Consider the following 13,465-nt stretch of genomic DNA (forward strand, 5'->3'; position numbering starts at 1 on the left):
TGGCCCTCGCAGCACTTCCAGAAGGGGCACCTCTTTCATTGGTGGTCAGTGAGAGGAGCATAGTTCCCATTGAAATAATGGTCAGTTTGTTGATTTAAATTTACTCATTCTTTATTTTAAATATTGTATTTGTTCCCGTTTTGTTTTTCTACTTTAAAATAAGATATGTGCAATGTGCACAGGGATTTGTTCATATTTTTTTTATAGTCTGGCCCTCCAACAGTCTGAGGGACAGTGAACTGGCCCCCTGTGTAAAAAGTTTGGGGACCCCTGCTTTACTCCTATGGTCAAGTAATGAAGGATCTAATGTCAAAGAGTTAGGTGAGGACCTCGGGAGATATCTCAGTGATGTTAGTTCCATGTTCATTTTTCCTTGTAAAATGAAGACCTACCTAATTGTTGGAAAAGATATAGTAAGAGGCAGTGTTGGAAAAACTTATTTGCTATAGGCCCTGGACCATTTGAGAATAGTTCTACTGGCCTAAGTCTCTTCAGAGATGGGGAACCCCTTCTGAAGGATGGGAAAGCCTTCTTGAGCCACAGGATGATATAGTAAACCCATTTTATTTCCTTAGTCATTCACATTATTCACCTCTGTTACTAAAGTCACATTTATCGACTATCTACAGGAACATTGCAGTGTTCATTTGCATGTAAGACTTAAGTCTTAATATTTCTTATTTTTGAAAATACTGCTAAAATGAATAAACAGACTGGATATTTGCTAGTTTTACTTTAATAATGGAAATTCAAAGCCTAAAACTGTACATTGCACACACTGCTAAGCGCTGTAGTAATTACATGGCTGTCTTACCGTGCTTCATTTATATCTGAATCTAGAAGACTTCCTACTCTTATCCCATTCATCTTTCTCCCAATAGATTCCTATGAGAAACAACAGCCACAAGGCTCTGGTCGGAAGAGATTACTGTCTTCCACTGTAAGTCCTCCACTAGAGATAACAGTAACGGAGGAACAAAGGAGACTCCTACGGTTAGTACCACCATGCGCACATGATGTTGATAGTGTAAATATTCACAGTTTTGTGAAGTAGAAACATAACTGTTGTTCCTTTTTTTTTTGTATGAGACACCTGAGACTAAGAGAGGTTATGTGACTTGTTCACGGTCGTAACAACGATTAAGGGGTGGAGTGGGCACTCAGATACAGTCTGACTCCACATGCTGTTCTTTCCACTATATCACAGCTGCTGAGTATAGGATAGAGTTTTCCTGATAATTTTTTCCAGCAGTTGGCTTAGAATATTCTTACCATTCTTTGGAACGGGCAGTGTTTATGCTGTGCTGTTTCTGAAAGCAAAGTCACTGCAGTAATTGCTTCCATTCTGCTTTGCCCTGGTGCATTCTAGATCCCTAGTTTTCATTATCATAATCACAATGGCAAAGAAGTAGAACACTGGGCCACAAGGAAGGGGCAAAGCCTATCATGAGTCACAGCATGGGTCCTTTTCCCACTTTTGGGCAACACAGCTTATTGGAAATGAAAGAGAGGATTATCTCTGAATTTACTTCAGGTTTTGGAATATGCCTTCTCCCTGGGGTATGATTTATATTAGAGGCAGATCCATTTATTTACATCCCATTAATCAGGACTTCTCAGTTCCTGGGGCTGTTAATTACCTCCCTGCTTTCATGCTGATTCCAAACACTCTCAGCCCCTTCATTTGTGCCAGACTTTTGTAAGTGCCAGCACGAGAAGTTAGCAATTGCTCAGTGAAAAATTAAAACTTAGGAACAAGACTTAGAAGTAAATTCCCTCAATGGAAAAGAAAAAAAAAAAGATTACTATAATTCAAAAAGGAAATTTAGTAATAAAATCCTAAACACTCATAAATGTAAGAAAAACATTTGAGTATAACTTATAAAGCTTATGACAGCCTTTTTTTTTTTTTTTACAGAGACAGAGAGAGAGTCAGAGAGAGGGATAGATAGGGACAGACAGACAGGAACAGAGAGAGATGAGAAGCATCAATCATTAGTTTTTCGTTGCGACACCTTAGTTCATTGATTGCTTTCTCATATGTGCCTTGACCGTGGGGCTACAGCAAATCGAATAAACCCTTGCTGGAGCCAGCGACCTTGCTCAAACCAGATGAGCCCATGCTCAAGCTGGCGACCTCGGGGTCTCGAACCTGGGTCCTCTGCATCCCAGTCCGATGCTCTATCCACTGCGCCACCACTTTGTCAGGCACTTATGACAGCTTTTGAGAAACGACCAGGTTTTTGGAACCAGTAGTGAAATGTGAAGGAAGTAATACTTTTACGTTCATTTGAGGTTGTAATATTACATTTGAGGCTCTCTCTTTAGGTGTTACCACGAAAACCTGGAAGATCTGGGCCTTGGAGTTACGTTTCCGGACACTGGTGATTCTCTGGTACTTGTAGGAAAAGTACCACTCTGTTTTGCAGAAAGAGAAGCCAATGAACTTCGAAGAGGAAGATCTACTGTGACCAAAAGTATCGTGGAGGTAAGACACAGTTGCAGAAATTGAAATTGCTGAGTGTTAGTAACCTCCTATTTTGTTTAGAAACTCTCTCTATTCACCTTTTATTCAGTAAACATTTATGAACTAACTGCTGTGTGCCAGGTGCAAGAGAGTCAAAGATGAATTAGCAAGGTGAGGAAGAAGGACCTTTAAGTGATTAAAATACAGTGAAACCTGGGCAGTTTGAAGTATGTTTAGAAGGGCTATGGAAATGCAAATTGATTACTCTGCCCAGGACAGTTGAAGTCAAGGAAACTGTCACGGAAAAGCTGGGTTTTTTTTCCTTTTTTTTTTTTTTTTTTTGTTTGTTTTTTTGTATTTTTCTGAAGCTGGAAACGGGGAGAGACAGTCAGACAGACTCCCGCATGCACCCGACCGGGATGCACCCAGCACGCCCACCAGGGGCGAAGCTCTGCCTACCAGGGGGCGATGCTCTGCCCCTCCGGGGCGTCGCTCTGCTGCGACCAGAGCCACTCTAGCGCCTGGGGCAGAGGCCAAGGAGCCATCCCCAGCGCCCGGGCCATCTTTGCTCCAATGGAGCCTTGGCTGCGGGAGGGGAAGAGAGAGACAGAGAGGAAAGAGGGGGGGGTGGAGAAGCAAATGAGCGCTTCTCCTATGTGCCCTGGCCGGGAATCGAACCCGGATCCCTGCATGCCAGGCCGACGCTCAACCGCTGAACCAACCGGCCAGGGCCTTTTCCTTTTTTTTAGAGACAGAGAGAGTGTCAGAGTGAGAGATAGACAGGGACGGAGAGATGAGAAGCATCAATCATTAGTTTTTCATTGCGCATTGCGACATCTTAGTTGTTCATTGATTGCTTTCTCATATGTACCTTGACCGTGGGCCTTCAGCAGACCGAGTAACCCCTAGCTTGAGCCAGTGACCTTGGGTCCAAGCTGGTGAATTTTTGCTCAAGCCAGATGAGCCCATGCTCAAGCTGGCGACCTCGGGGTCTCGAACCTGGGTCTTCCACATCCCAGTCCAACGCTCTATCCACTGCGCCACCACCTGGTCAGGCTTCCTTTCCTTTTTAGAAAATGTCCTATAAAACATCAGGAGCCTGCCAGATACAGAGGGGAGGAGAAGGGCATTCTAGACAGAGCAACAGAGATCAGACTTGCCTCAGATCCTGTGTTTAGGGAACTTCCGATACATGTGATTCAAACTGAGCTGCATATAGGGTTGTGCTGGGACCAGGTGAGGCGAGATAGGTCGTCAGGACCAAATCATAAAGGGATTTAACATATTCTGCTAAGTAGTTTGCATTTCGTCCTGTAGGTAGCCAGTTAGAAAGAGTGAGAAACATTTTCGCATGGCATTTTAAATGTGACCACATGTACACACGTTTGGGAAAGGTCGGAAAGCTGCTGCTAGGACGCGGCATTGTGGGTGTTGAAGAGGCCCGTTACTTTTTAATTTGTTCCTTTTTTTTTTTTTTAACAACAAACATAATTTATCTTGTCTTTGTTGCCTTTTATCCCTGTTTCCTATTAGTGTTTTCTTTATTTCTCTTTTTCTTTCCTACTGGCTTAGAAATTTGAATTTGTATATGTAACATAATTTAAAAGTAATTTGTTTCTCTGTTTTCTTGCTAAACTACACAAAAGTCAGCCATCACTCCCTCCCATCATCCCTGTGCTGCCTGTTTTAATCTACTTGTTTTTAATCCCCCTGGGAGTCATTCATTTTATAGTCAATATTTAGGTTAACCAGAATTGTTTAACAGCGTTTTTTTCACTGTTGCATCTTGCATCCTTTGTGTTCAGTTACTTTCTTTCCTTTTTTTTGTTTTTGCGACAGAGACAGAGAGGGACAGATAGGGACAGACAGACAGAAAGGGGGAGAGATGAGAAGCATCAATTCTTCGTTGCAGCTCCTTAGTCTCCTTACTTGTTCATTGATTGCTTTCTCATAAGTGCTTTGATGGGGGGCGGGGGCTACAGTAGAGTGAGTGACCCCTTGCTCAAGCCAGCGACTGTGGGGTCATGTCTATGATCCCACACTCAAGCCAGTGAACCTGCGCTCAAGCCGGATGAGCCTGCGCTCAAGCGGGATGAGCCCATGCTCAAGCTGGCGACCTCGAGTTTTAAGCATGGGTCCTCTGTGTCCCAGTTTGACACTCTATCCATTGCACCACCACCTGGTCAGGCCAGTTTCTTTTCAATGGGGTAAATCTCTTAGAAGTCCTTTCTTTTTAATTAAAAAATTTTAATTTATTGTGTGGACATGGTTACAAGCGTCATACTCAATATAACACCCTCTACACACTGCATCGTGCTTAAAAGTTCTTCTTTTAAGAGTCCATTAGCCTGACTGGGTGGTGGTGCAGTAGATAGAGCATCAAACTGGGATGCGGAGGACCCAGGTTCAAAACTCCAAGGCACCAGCTTCAGCCAGGCTCATCTGGTTTGAGCAAGGCTCACCAGCTTGAAGCCCAAGGTCGCTGGCTTGAGTAAGGGGTCACTCGGTCTGCTATAGCCTCCCGGTCAAGGCACATATGAGAAAGCAATCAATGAACAACTAAGGTGCCGCAAGGAAGAACTGATGCTTCTCATCTCTCTCCCTTCCTGTCTGTCTGTCCCTCTCTCTGTCTCTGTCATACACACATACACACACACACACACAAAGGAGTCCATTAATGATAAACTGTCTTTGAAAATGTTTTGCCTTTACACTTGCATGTCTAGCTAAAAATAGAATCTCATATTGTTGGTTATTCCTCAGTATTTTGAAAATATTCTTTTTCTTTTTTTTCCTTTTTTTTTTTTTTTTTTTTTTTGGCGGGCAGGGAGAGGTTGTTACGTACTGGTTCAAATAGAAGACTAGACAAAGTCAATAGCAGTGGTAATGTAGAGGAGGAACATATTTGAAACTGTTTGGAAGACAGAATCAAGAAGCCTTGGCAATCAATGGAATATAAAAGGGATAAAGAACAGATAAGTAATGATTTGAGGGTTCTTACTCGGGTGAGTGGAAGGAGGGTGGTGCCACTGACCGAAGAAGGAAGTCGGAGAGGAGGAGTACACCTGTCTGGGAGTTCGAGTCTCAGCCTCAGTTCAGGGACCCTGAATGTGCCTCCAAGAGGGGACGTCTAGTACATAGGTAGATGTAAAGATCTGGCACTTAGGCAAGAAGGCTGGACTACCTATCTCTATTAGGGAGTTAGCAGTGTATATATTTTGATATATCAGAAGCTGGCAAGGGTCTAAAGGAAGTGGGGTTGTCCATGGAAAGCGTGAAGACAAAAAGAGACAAGAACGAAGGGTGCAGCTCGTGGAACACCGGCATTCCAGGTATACATGTTTTAGCAAAGGTCTGGAAGGAAGGCCGCTGCTGAACAAGAAACTGGAAAGGGTCTTTGAATTTATTTGGTCAGCGAGGGAGGAGGAGATGGGAAAGTTATATTGCCAAAGCCAAGGGAAGTTCCAAGCAACATGGGAACGGTCAATAATCACAAGTTGGATTTGGCTATTACAAGGACATTGATTACCCTGTGGGATCATTTCCTGGGAGTCAGGTGGGGCTGAAGACAGATTGCTATGGGTCAGGGAATGAGTGAAGGGAGCAGAAGTGGAGCTGAGTATATGAGTCTTTTGGGAACTTTGGCTGCATACAGAGGAAGAATTTTGGGGCTACCTTGATTTTACTCTTTCCAAACTGCACTTTGATCAGACAGCCTTTGCTTTGCTTTCAGCACCGTCCTTTCTCCCAACATAGCTTATTTTTCCAAGGCCTCTCCTCCAAGTTGTCGTAAATCCAAGAGATAGGATCTTTTAGAATCTTTTGTTGTAATTCAACCCCTAAGTATTTAACCAGAAAATTATAATAAAATATTTTCCCAAAGTAACTTCAAAGACTATTCGTTAAGAGTTTACTTCAAGTTGAAACAAAGCTTATGGTGTCAGAAAATCTTGATTACGTTAAGTCAGGCTGATCGGGAGGGATTCTGTTGATTTTGGAAGAAGCTGAAATCATGTTGATGTCTTGAAGAAAAGGTAGCTACTTGGATCCTAGCAGTTGAAAGATAGCTAATACATCTTTCTATAAAGTTCTATCCTGTGGCCTAATGAATGAGCCATTTTCATATTATTTAATTTAACCTCCTGATCGGTGGTGGCTCAATGGATAGTGTCAACCTGGGACTCTGAGGTTCCGGGTTCGAAATCCCGAGGTCGCCACTTGAGTATGGGCTCATCCAGCTTGAGTGCAGGCTCACCAGCATGAGCAGGGGCTCATTGAAATGACCCCATGGTCACTGGCTTGAGCCCAAGGCCTCTGGCTTGGCTGGAGCCCCCCAGTCAAGTATAAGAAGCAATCAATGAACAACTAAAGTGCTGCAATTGCGAGTTGATGTTTCTCATCTCTCCCTGTCTTTCTCTCTCTCTCTCTCCCTAGCTAAAATATATATATGTATATATTATTTAACTTATCTAGAATTAATTGAACCATTGAAATATGAAATGAACAGAGAATAGGTCTGTCCCCCCCCCCCCCCAGGCTTATACACTATTGTTTTACTAGTCCCAGGTATACAAGCACAAGGAGAATAGCAAAGAAGTTAGGTTTGGTCTGTGTCCACACTAAGCTTTATTAGTGAGTCAGGTATTTTTTATATATATTTTATTATTATTATTATTATTTAAATAATACTTCCATTTATTGAGTGCTTTCTACATGCCTGTAGAGTGGGTCAGGTATTATGAGACATCTTTCTGTTTAGGTTTGTTTGGGAAAATAGGTGCTTTAAAAAATACATAGTTACCTGCCAGCAATCTCTCGGTAGCACTGCTCATTTATAGGCGTGGTGGACAAGAGTGTGCATGAGGGAGGGAGAGAATTGTCTGAGCCTGGTTTAAAAAGAAAATCTCCCATGTTGTAATCTCAGGAAGCTAATTTACACAGAGCCATTTCTAGGAAAAGAAATCCATCTCAAAATAGTTACTTCCAGAGTTTAAACAGATTGGTAGCATGAAATAGTGTCTGCTCTAAATTTCTTTAAATATCCTCTTGTAGATATTAACATCAGCAGGGATATAACTTTAAAAAAGGCTGTCCTTGGGACAGAGAGATACTAGTGAGGAGAAACTTCTCAACAAAATGCGTCTGAAAATAAGCTTTTTGACCTGATGGGAACCGTTAAAAACAAAACAAAAAACCTGCCTTTGGGAACTAAGTGACTACTTATGTTTATGATATTTAAGCAAGTGTTATACTGAGTGCACGGTTGTGTTGATGACTCTTGTATATTTATTCTGTTTCTGTGTAACATTACACTTGTTCTGGTTGAGATTATGAATACAATCAGCCTCTTAGAGAGGTGCCTCCCTGATATTTAGAATCAGTTGAATCATCAAGGCTACTCTCACCAGTTACATAACCTTCTGAGTTGATGAGCTACTTCTGGGAAAGTTTCAGCAGTTAAATATATTCTCTATTCAGTAAGAGTTCTATTCAGTTGTCTTGGTATTTCATATTTAAAGTGCCTTAAAACAAATTATTTGTCCCTAAGTGCCATATTGCTGGGACTCTCCTGAAGGGGTAATATTCTAAAGAAGAAAACAGATATTTTGTAAACTATCAAAGGGCAAGTATAACATAACAGTAGATTAATGCCTGTTTTCCTTTTCGCTTTGTAGGAATTTATTCGAGAACAAGTGGAGGTAAACTTTTCTCTTATTGGGGGTTTCACACAGATGTACCACACACAGAAGACATCATTGCCCTGTTTCTTTTCCCCATTAATAAAGAATGTGTTTATGCATTAGCTACTCCAGACCACAAGAGGCATCCAGGGGACGTTGCCACTGACTGTCCAGAAGGTGCTGGCATCTCAAGCCTGCCACGGTAAGATGCAGCACCACAGCTGGGCGCACCCCTGCATGCTAAGGGGCGCAGCAAGTATAAAAGCGGCAGAAGGCACGGTCACTGCTCGCCTCTGGGAGGGAACAGTTTAGATCAAGAAACTGAGTACACTCAAAATGAACACTAAAAAATTCCTTTTACAAAGCAAAGTACCAACACATATACAGGGTGGGGCAAAAGTAGGTCAACAGTTGTGCATATGCAAAACAATTTATTCTTTATTTCTTGTATTACTATTTATAAATGTATGATTTTCCATATGGACAACTTTTGCCCCACCCTGTATTTGACTATGATACAGACTCACTTATGTGAGTGGAGGAGTGTCTCCTAGAGGAGGTACATTTTGAATGAGCCCAGGGACATGGAGCCACAGGATGGAAGGGAGAGTTCACTGCAGGGGAAGGAAACAGCCTGTGCAGAGACCCAGGGGCGCAAATTAGCAAATTAATTACATGAAGTGCAGCAGAGAGTAGTAATACATTTGGCTGGTAAGAAAGAATAGACACCTAGAGGGTCACAACAAAACCTTTAGGTTTTATACAGAAGGCATTGGGATCATTGAGGGTTCTCGAGTAGAGTAATATCATGAAATATAGAGAGTGGGATCAGAGGAACTTACCTTCGGGATCCGGACAGCTACAGAATCCCCTGCAACTGTCATTGGACCACAAAGGGCTCCGGTCTGCTGACACCTCCCTCTGTTGATCTCTCTCCATCAACCTTCTCTCTTCACTTCCTGCCTTTTCCAGCTTAGTAACCATAGTCACTCATGAATTTGTCTCCTGCAAATATCCTAACTGCCTTCACCCCTTTATCCTCTCTTTACTCCTCGTATGTTCGGACTCCATTACCAGATTTCATCATCTGCCTTCAGAATGGGTCTTAATTCCGTGATGTGACCTGCTTCCATTGCTACTCCCTACTTCTTGCCACCTGAGCCCTCTCACTTAGACCCCGCGTCCTTCCTGGCTCTGCTTCGAGCTGCTTCCGTCAGCACCCTGAGGAACCTTTTTGAAACATTCCTCTAAGCATGTCATTCTTCTGACTAAAATGGGTCAACACTGTTCATCGCTCTTAGGATGAAAATGTTACTCTTCTCCATGGCCGGCCAGGGCTTGGTGATCCGGCCCTGCCTCTCCGGTTTCCTCTCCCTCCGCCTTCCCTTTACGCCCCAACCCGCTTCCTCAGCCTTGTTCTTAGGTTTCTGCTCCTTCTGCATTTGCCCTTTTCCTCCGTCTGAAATGCCTTTCCAGTTCCTTCTTGTCTTTTGTAACCTTCAGTCTCAGATTAAATATCATTTTGCCAGGAAACCCTTCCCTGACCTTCTAAACTGGGTTTGGTTTTTCTGTTTCATATTCTTTCATACCCTATATTATATAGTACATATACTTTTATAATTTAAATATATAATATAAAATATTTAATCATATAAATTTTTGTGTAATTAATTTGTTTGATGTTTGTCTATCTGTTAGACCCATCGGATCATAAACTTCATGAGAGCAAAGACCCTTGTTTCATTCACTGCCTGGCATACCCCCTAATTCAAAATATATACTTAGAAATATTTGTTGACTCAGTCAGTTAATGTATGCATAAAGTCAGGTTCTGACAATATGAGAGTTTAGATTAGGAAGAGTATTATGGAAATAGAAAAAAGCAAATAAAATGGATATTGTAGGAAATGATCAGAGATATTGGTGATAGATTGGCTGCAGACAGAAGATGACCTTGATTTCATAAACCTGTAAAAAGTAGTCAAAAATATTACACTTGTCTCTTTGAGAAAAACTCTGAAAGCAAAGTCGTAACAAGTGAAAGAATGTCCCCAACTGGGATCAGAATGACCAGGGCCCCCCAAGGAAAAGCTGAGAGAGAGGTCAGTGCTAGAGCTGTAGCTTCATCCATGGCTGGAAGTGCCAACTTCAGGCCGCATTAAAGTCACATGAAAGACGCCGTGGAAATACGTCACTTTCCCAGATACTTGGCTCTGACCCCGGGTAGCATCAGTTTCCCACCATAGACCCCATAACCTGCTTGTTTCTGTCTTTCGTTTAGGGGCCATTAAGTTTAATGATGGCCTGAGCGTGGAGGAGAGCTATCGCCTCATTGAAGCCCTGTCCTGGTGCCAGCTGCCGTTCCAGTGTGCTCACGGAAGGCCTTCCATGCTGCCGTTAGCTGACATAGACCACTTGGGGCAGGAGAAACGGGTACCGTAATGACTAACAGAAGAGGAAGCAACGTTTATCTGCTTTTCCTTTGCCAGATCCTTTTATCCATATGGAACCTGTCTTAATCCTTTCCAAAACAGGAGATTTTTTTTAAATTACACATTGGAAGTTTTATGGAAAGTCTCGCCATTTCATCTTCTATCTCAAATTCAAATGGAGCTTAGGCTAAATGGACAGATTATACACATGGTGCCTTTGTATATTTTAAGCTTAACACATGTACAAACTGACGTATTCTGCACATCTGTTGCCTACTGGGTCTAGGTTTGATCAGATACCAGAGATGCTCTGGGGTTACTGAAAGCTGGTGGGAACAGACTCACTGCTGGCAAATGTAACCTAAACCGCCAGTTGCTTGATGGTACTTGCTGGAAAATGTGACCTTGCTGGAAACGGTAGCCATGTCCAAGGACCTCTAGAGTTATGATTTGGGGATCTTCAGGCAGGGGTACCAAGCTTAGGAGATCTCCGCATTAGGCTTTGGCCCAGATTGCTCAGCAGCCCAGGAACAATGATGTTGACAATACAATAAGGCACAGAGTGATTTAATTTAAAGAGCATTTTACCCTGGTAGGATAGCTCAGTTGGTTAGAGCCTCATCCCAATATGCCAAGGTTGTGGGTTTGATCCCCAGTCAGGGCACATACAAGAGTCAACCAATGAATGCATAAATAAGTGGAACAACAAATCAGTGTTTCTCTCTCTCTCTCTCTCTCTCTCTCCCCCCCCCCTTTTCTCTTTCTAAAATCAGTCAATAAAAACAAGTTAATTCCCTGTCCTTGTTACAATGTTAAATGAAACAGAACACAGGAACATAGTAAGAATGCCCGTGTTGCTTTCCAAATTCTTTCCTTTTGCTTCCTTTCCTGCCAAAGGCTCTGAAGTCTTTCCTTGAATGGAGTTTTCAGGTACTGGTGTTTTCTCACTCATCCAGTAGATTTTACATCATTAAAAACTTTTTGCTTCACATGACAATAGAATAATGAAAAAACATTGTGTCCCTGTTCCTGAAGAGAGGGGAATCTAGACTTCAACTTTTCAGTCACACTTATTGCTAGAAAATCTACAATCTTCTCTGAATCCAGAATTAGAAATCTAAACAGATCTGAATAGCCAGAATGAGGAAATATCATACTTAGATGCTACTTGCCTTTTCATTCTGGTAATTGGAGTTACTCTCTTCCTTCCCCTAGATTAAACCCAATCTTGCAAAACTTCGCAAAATGGCCCAAGCCTGGCGTCTCTTTGGAAAAGCAGAAGGATGTGACACAAGGCAGAGCCTGCAGGCATCCACACCTCCCTGTGAGCCACCCTGAGGATTATTGATCAGTAAGGAATCAAAGAGATGCTGACTCTGTGCCTCTGAGCGGACAGCATAGAGAGCAGGGACCACCAGTGTCAACGGGGCCAGCCTGGTGCACGAGCACCGTGTCAGTCTTCCGAGTGGATGGTCCCTCTAGTTGAGCAGCCAGACGGAATTCAAACCTGAGGACACTTCATTCATTTGCATTCACGAACACTGGAGGTTGCTCAAAATTATCTATTTTTTGTAACTTATTTAGGGATAAAATTTAATGATTAATTATCTGACTGTCTGATTGGTTGGTTTGTGGTTTTCTTGGAGTGGGATGTAGGATTTTTTTTTTTTTTTGGCTTTCCAATTTCTTCCAGCCTCATAATTTGCATTGAAGTTAATTTACCTGATGCTGAACTCCTAGGAATCAGGTCCACCGTCCTGGATGCCCAAGGCCCCTCTATGAGTCCCCGCCCTCCCGTCTGCGTCTTCCATCCCAAGTGCAGACTATAGGGTTTTTCTACACTCAGTAAAAATGCTCTCTGCAGTCTCCCATCAAGCCTGTACTTAGGTTATTATAGAGATAAACACTCAATAAAGACAAACAAGGATAGGATAGAAAAATTAAAGCCCTTTTCTTTGTGTTTTCATTTAAAAAACCCAGACTGATGTTGGTATCTCAGACCAGTAAAATGATGAAAGTACTATGAACTTGTTTTTAAAATATGAGTTTTTATACTTTATAAAGTTTCTCTTTATGTGAAAGCAATTTTCTTATCAAAGTGCAGCATTTATTCCTTCAGCCTAACCAGATGTGTTCTCTACATTTTCTTCAGGAGACAAGGGTTCTTTGGTCCCTTTCAAATTATGTATTGGTTTTATTACTGTATGCATATCTATAATTTTATTTCAGGTATTTCTGAAAATGTTTGTTATGCCACTTTTAATTTGTATTTCCCCCATCTATTTAGATGACTTGATTTCTGGTTAATAAGACTGAACAGACTAAAGTCTTACAGAAGGAAAGAAAGCTAAAACCAGCTGGTAATATTTATTGCAACTGGGATGTTATACAATGAAAAAGATGTTGCAATGAGAATTTCCACTTTTGTGTTTCCGGACTAGCCTGCTCAAACTGGCCTTTGTATCAATGGAATTACTTTCCTCGTGTTTCAATACAGGAAAGAAATTTGTGCTCATGGAAGAAGAGTTTGCCAGCAGCCCTGCAGTGAATCTTACAGGAGCAGTGAAGTATTGCATTCATTAGCGTGTGCCTCAGAGAACGTTCAGGGAAGCCTTCACTAGTTTTCAAGGGGCTCCTTGTAGAATTACGTAATTGGAACCCTGAAGAATAGGCACCACTGTCTAGAAAGGCTCTTTATTCTCCTAAATACGCATAAACGGTTTCATAGATGGGAGAGATGACCTTAGAGAGGAGGGTGTTTTCAGAGGATTTGCAAAACTATCAGGGACTCTGCCCCCAGGCCCAGTGAGGTGCCTTGGCCTTGACCTCTGTCTCCACTCCCCAGAGCTACATGGAGGCCAGCTGTCCTGGGAGTTTTCATAATC

At 42.2% G+C, this 13,465-nt stretch overlaps 1 protein-coding gene across 4 annotated transcripts in view; it reads left to right on the forward strand.

Annotated features, from left to right (window-relative positions):
- LOC136336423 (acylphosphatase-1) overlaps positions 1-12,625 on the forward strand; it is a 47,043-nt gene extending 34,418 nt beyond the window's left edge. For all 4 annotated transcript variants that reach the window (XM_066278091.1, XM_066278083.1, XM_066278082.1 and 1 more), the window contains 6 exons: positions 882-993; positions 2,329-2,488; positions 8,143-8,166; positions 8,272-8,350; positions 10,430-10,581; positions 11,796-12,625. In XM_066278091.1, coding sequence (XP_066134188.1) covers positions 882-993; positions 2,329-2,488; positions 8,143-8,166; positions 8,272-8,350; positions 10,430-10,581; positions 11,796-11,918 — 650 coding nt within the window. In that variant the 3' untranslated portion in view covers positions 11,919-12,625. The remainder of the gene's footprint in view (positions 1-881; positions 994-2,328; positions 2,489-8,142; positions 8,167-8,271; positions 8,351-10,429; positions 10,582-11,795) is intronic.
- Positions 12,626-13,465: the final 840 nt, after the last annotated feature.

Source organism: Saccopteryx bilineata, chromosome 4 (assembly GCF_036850765.1).
Source record: "Saccopteryx bilineata isolate mSacBil1 chromosome 4, mSacBil1_pri_phased_curated, whole genome shotgun sequence".
In the NCBI taxonomy this organism is placed as follows: domain Eukaryota; kingdom Metazoa; phylum Chordata; class Mammalia; order Chiroptera; family Emballonuridae; genus Saccopteryx; species Saccopteryx bilineata.